At 40.2% G+C, this 5,522-nt stretch overlaps 2 protein-coding genes across 3 annotated transcripts in view; both read left to right on the top strand.

The window, feature by feature from the left end:
- LOC126400263 (pepsin A-like) overlaps positions 1–1,562 on the top strand; it is a 12,968-nt gene extending 11,406 nt beyond the window's left edge. Inside the window, exons 2-7 of the mRNA XM_050060823.1 lie at positions 85–203; positions 424–620; positions 723–839; positions 957–1,098; positions 1,239–1,337; positions 1,428–1,562. Of these exons, the coding sequence (XP_049916780.1) occupies positions 85–203; positions 424–620; positions 723–839; positions 957–1,098; positions 1,239–1,337; positions 1,428–1,562 (809 nt within the window). The remainder of the gene's footprint in view (positions 1–84; positions 204–423; positions 621–722; positions 840–956; positions 1,099–1,238; positions 1,338–1,427) is intronic.
- Positions 1,563–3,475: 1,913 nt separating this feature from the next.
- The window catches only part of LOC126399535 (PI-PLC X domain-containing protein 1-like), a 7,690-nt gene continuing 5,643 nt past the window's right edge, over positions 3,476–5,522 (top strand). Inside the window, exons 1-6 of one of the 2 annotated variants that reach the window (XM_050059563.1) lie at positions 3,476–3,546; positions 3,890–4,024; positions 4,156–4,189; positions 4,313–4,423; positions 4,750–4,874; positions 4,974–5,105. In XM_050059563.1, the coding sequence (XP_049915520.1) occupies positions 4,321–4,423; positions 4,750–4,874; positions 4,974–5,105 (360 nt within the window). In that variant the 5' untranslated portion in view covers positions 3,476–3,546; positions 3,890–4,024; positions 4,156–4,189; positions 4,313–4,320. Of the gene's footprint in view, positions 3,547–3,889; positions 4,424–4,749; positions 4,875–4,973; positions 5,106–5,522 lie in introns of both variants that reach the window. The other variant, XM_050059562.1, reaches the window with a different exon arrangement.

Here is a 5,522-nt window from a genome sequence, read left to right on the forward strand (position 1 = left end):
AAAAAAAAAAAAAAAAAAGTGAATTCACGCTGTAACAGCAAATTTAAATTAGATGTTTTTTTTTCACAATCTCTACCTTCCTAGACAACCATGACAAGTTTAACCCCGGCCTAAGCAGTACCTACAGGCAAAACGGCGCTTCTCTCAGGATCCAATACGGCACCGGCAGCATGATTGGTTTCCTTGGATACGACACTGTGACGGTGAGAGACAGAAGCATAACGGGTCACTCTTAATCAGAAAATGATTTTTATTCACAGTTCTAACAGAATGGTTATCACTGTGTCTAACCACTTTTAAGACATTGAGGTACCCAGATTCATTTACAATTGAATATCTTTAAAAAAGAAAAAGCAATAGAAGATACCATTGTAATTTAAGACGGTCTTACACTCCTGTGCTCTCTTTATGTTCGTCCGTCAGGTGGGTGGGTTCGCTGTGCAGAACCAGATCTTCGGTTTGAGCACAAGTGAGGCTCCCTTCATGCAGTACATGCGTGCTGATGGTATCCTGGGCTTGGCATACCCACGCCTGTCTGCTTCCGGTGCTACACCTGTCTTCGACAACATGATGAAGCAGGGCCTGGTCAGCCAGGACCTGTTCTCTGTGTACCTGAGCTCGTAAGGACAGTCATAGCTTTGCAGTATCCTACTACTTACTTATACTAAGATAGCAACTAATTTCTAGTACATTTTTCAATAACTTCACACATTTCTCCGTAGTAACGGTAACAGCGGCAGTGTGGTGACCTTTGGAGGAATTGACCCCAACCACTACTCTGGCTCCATCTCCTGGATCCCCCTCTCTAGTGAGCTGTACTGGCAGATCACAGTGGACAGGTAAAGCCACAGATACAGCATCCCGCGTCCCCCGCAATTTAGCCAAACCAAATTGATATCGTCTGCAAAAGTGTTTGATATCTGCTTGATGCACGCATTACTGTGTATCCCTTTCAGTGTTACCGTCAATGGCCAGGTTGTTGCTTGCAATGGCGGTTGCCAGGCTATTGTGGACACTGGCACTTCTCTGATTGTTGGACCTCAGAGCAGCATCAGCAACATCAACCAAGTGGTGGGAGCTTACAGCCAGAACGGAAACGTAAGTGCCAATAAAAGACAGGGTGATTGACTGAAAAAGATTTCTTTAGCCTTACATTAAATACAGCTTAACCAAGTTAAAAATTGAAGAGTGAATCAAATTCTGATATAATGTCATCCCTTTTACTTTCTCTCCCTCAGGATATGGTCAGCTGTAACAACATTGGCCAAATGCCTGATGTGACCTTCCACATCCAGGGACAGGAATTCACCCTTCCAAGCTCTGCCTACATTCGTCAGGTAACTGTTTGTCTCCCAGTGGGACTAATATTTTCTCATTTTACTATGCCTACTGTCTGGCTGAAATTCTTCTTCAAAAACCCCCCATAGACTCCCTATGGCTGCCATAGTGGCTTTGGCAATGGAGGAAGCAGCCTGTGGATCCTGGGTGATGTCTTCATCAGACAGTACTTCTCCATCTTTGACAGAGGCCAGAATAGGGTGGGTCTGGCCAAGGCTGCATAAGCTGCCTGAACTCACCATGCTCAAGAGCCATGAAACAATCATGTGTACCCTGTGATTTCCAACATGCCTAGACTTAAATCTTTTCCTTGCCCAATAACTAATCACATATCCTTAAATCCAATAAAAAGAGTTGAATCAATATGACTGGTGTTTTATTTAATTAAATAGAAATTACTCTAATTCTGTGTCTATGATAAGCTACTGTAACATATAATTTAACATAGAAACCTAACAGAACACATCCATTGATGTGGAGACACTACATGTAAAACATACATGAAACAGAATAACTTGTATGTAATAGATTTTTGATGGATGTTTTCCAATCCAACGTGTGCAGACACAATAAATCACCAGTGTGTTACATAGTGATTAGCAAACTTTAAGTGAGTCTATGTAAGTATCTATTGCTGGCTTCAGTGGCCACAAGGGATAATGGTAAATGCTAAGGTCACAGAAGTTACTAAATGAGTAACGTCAGTTACGCAGCGAAGTCTACCTAAAGTTTTAGGTAGACTTCATTAACTAACATGAGGCACCAGATACTGGTCATATCAGACTGAGTAAGACTGTAGCAGTAAATCCCCTGAGTGTATATACTTGATCAAGGGTCTGTAAGAGAATGAATTTCTTTCAGAACTTAAATAGTCTCTGACAACGTTCTGGAAGGCTGAAACAGCATCATCTCAATAGCCTTCATTCAGTTACTTCTTCAGCGACGTAAAGGAGTGTCCCACTTGGACAATTCTGGTGGTCCCAGTTGAGTAAGGAGTGTCCATCCTGGTTTTGAGTCAGGCTGGGATTCTCATCTTCTAGCCTACTCCCTCAGTTGTTGGCTCCAGGTTCCCCTGGAACTGCTGCGTGTCCTTCTCTATAACCTATAAGTGGACCTTTGAGCTTAGCTTATTTTGTTACACTTATATAGCTTCATTTTAAGTTTTAATTAGTGTACATAGGATAAAAGTATAACAATTCCCAATGCAATAAAACTGTGTACATCTTTAATTTCCTGCAACTATTCTTTTTACACGTCTTACGGTCCATCACTAATGGGGTTTGTCCTACACTTGTGTTTAAAAGTGTGTACATTTATATCTCTTTCTGGGGTTTTTTCAGTGACTTCTCAAGCTACTCGATGTCAGTGTTAACATTTATGTTGACATGAATTGTACTTAAAACTGTGTACCAAAAATAACTTATTTCGTTATGATTTTAGCACACTAATTTGAAATCAATCATAGGGACTGTAGTACTTTCTTGTCCTACAGCAATTAGGCGTGGTTGTAGTAGAAATCTTAACAATGGAGTATCAATGATTTAAAAAGACAATTTCATGTTGATCATGCTAACAATATTAGAATGAAGCCTAACACAACATAAAGTTCCGGTCCTTGATAATGATTGGCTAAACTGGCTTTGTTGGCTCCATGTTGCCACCACAGATGTTTAGATGTTTCAGATGTTTAAAGTTGCTCAGTGTGGCATGAAGCCAAAAAGTTGAACTGCATGGGTGTAAAATTATCTTTGCTCATACAGCAGCAGCACTAGAGACTTAACAGACAGAGCCAGCTACTTCTGGTATAGCCCTCCACTAACTTGAATGGGGATAAAATGATTAAATTGCATGGCTGTTCTAGACTTTTGAAATGTAACTGGACTCAATGGATCAAATCCTGACAGTGAAATTAGTCATTTTTCAGGGGTTGTGACACTCAAAAAAATGTATTCACTGATTGACAGACATCTTTTCCTCAATGTAAGTTTATGGGGAAAAGTATTTTTTGGCCTCAGGGCATCACGTGATGGACCAGAAATTCTAGATACCCGGTTTGGCCACTATGGTAAACTGGCTTCAAAGTCTTGAAGCCAAGCCTTCCCTGGGGCCTTGTTGCCACATATTTGTAAAGCAGCCAGCACTTTTCACACCATCTGACTGTTTCTTGGAAACCATACTAAATGTTGCTGAAGAACTAGATTGTTTGGGGTAAGAATGATTCTTTTCTATCAAAAAAAATATTGCATTATTGTGTGAAACATAAGTTTTGTTGTAGTACCTGTATCATAAAAGCAGCAAACAACTTGAGGTCCTGATTTACAATGATTTTAGAACAGCCCAGGGGTGTTGTTAGTCACTCTGCCTAACAACTCTGTTCTAAAATTAGTGTGAATCACAGCCTGTTGTTTTATTCAATTTTGCCTAATATGACTAAATTATCAGATAACCAAAGCCTGTATTGACTTAGTGATTACATTTGCTTCTGGAGAACAACTTAGTCTGATAGAGTCACAAACATATTTTCTTTCCTGACTATTGTTACGTGACGTAGGTGCCCATTGATGGTATGAGGAAGGTTCACAAGAGCTCCCTATCCCTTTCATCAAACATTCCAGAACCAACCCTATTCTTAGGTTTCCTCATACAGTGAGCTTCCTGGTAACATAAACTTGTATGTCTACAGCAGGTACACACTTTTCTCTCTTACTGTGGTGCTATCAAAGCAAAAACTTGAACACTGCAGCCTTTTAATGAGCAGCAATTTATGAAATATCAGTTCTTTGTATACTTCTGCACTGTCACATTTGAGGTAATAAGGAACCCAAGGAAGGCTGCAAACCACCTCAGCAAGGTAAGTCGTGTTCCTCTAAACTTTTGACCTTCATTATGTTTTTAATGGCAACCTATTCATCATCAGCTGCAAATTACTGTATTGTTGAGAAATTGAGGGCTGACTTTGAGTTGTTCTGTGCAGAATTTGAGATGCCAAAAAGAGGCAAAAGAGAAGTCACAAGCTACTGTGACTGGATGTCGCAACTGCCACCTCAACTCCACGACGTTCCTCTCTTTAATCTGGCCATACCAGGTATGAAGATTATACGATTTAGTTGCTTACTGTACATTGCTACTGCACAGCACTTTGCCCACTTTTGACAGTGTATAGGTCAAGTACATTGCAATTAACTTATTGTCACTTTCATGTGAAAAATGTGCATCATTTAAAGCCTTTATTCAGCTTCCTAAAATATTTTATTTTCAGATTTGTTTTTAAATGATAAAAATGAAAGACAAAAATCCAAATCACCAAATTTGGAAATATAAATTTTTCCCCCTGGACAACAATGATATGGGGTTTATTAAAACAGTACCATTGCCATGACACATTTGTGTGTATGTGTGTTCGGTATTTAGGTAGCCATGACTCAATGAGTTATGACTTGGACATGAACTCCTCTATAATAGAGCCCAACGGCCTGAAAAGACTGAGCAAGATTTACTGTATACGTGAAATAGTGCGCAGATGGGCAACCACTCAGGTAACGTACGTTTAAAACCCATCAGTACCCACTGTATTTGTACATTTAAAAAATATAGAGGGGTGCATTTGTTTGACTGTTGTCATGGCTTTGCTGCAGGAGGAGACCATCACAAACCAGCTGGATGCAGGAGTTCGCTACTTTGACCTGAGGGTCGCTCGCAAGCCAAATGACACCGACCCCACCAGGCTTTACTTTTATCATGGGCTGTACACACGCACTGATGTGGAGGTAAAGATGGAAATGTCATATATAACCAAAACAACATTGCCTCTTTTCATTATTTGTACACATGGGCCAGAAAATAGGCCCCTGGGCACGATATACAAAAGGCCTCACCACCTCTTCTACTTAGGAGCAAGACACATAGACTTCGTGGTAGTTTTGGCTCTTTTATCTATACTATATAATGACGAAAACTCTGTCTGTCTGCGTGTGTGTCTGTGTGTCTGTTCCACGTTTTTCTCCTCACTAGCTATGCTTCCATCCAAAAGTGATTCAAATCATTGGGAAATGTGCATTAAAAGAAATACGAATCCTGTGTGTTTCCATTAAATGTACGGACTTTGGTGAAAACTACGAACTCGCGCGAGTTTTCCGCAGAACCGGAAACAAAACAAGTCTCGCATTCTTCTTCTTCTATGTTTT

The sequence above is a fragment of the Epinephelus moara genome, chromosome 13 (assembly GCF_006386435.1).
Source record: "Epinephelus moara isolate mb chromosome 13, YSFRI_EMoa_1.0, whole genome shotgun sequence".
NCBI lineage: Eukaryota > Metazoa > Chordata > Actinopteri > Perciformes > Serranidae > Epinephelus > Epinephelus moara.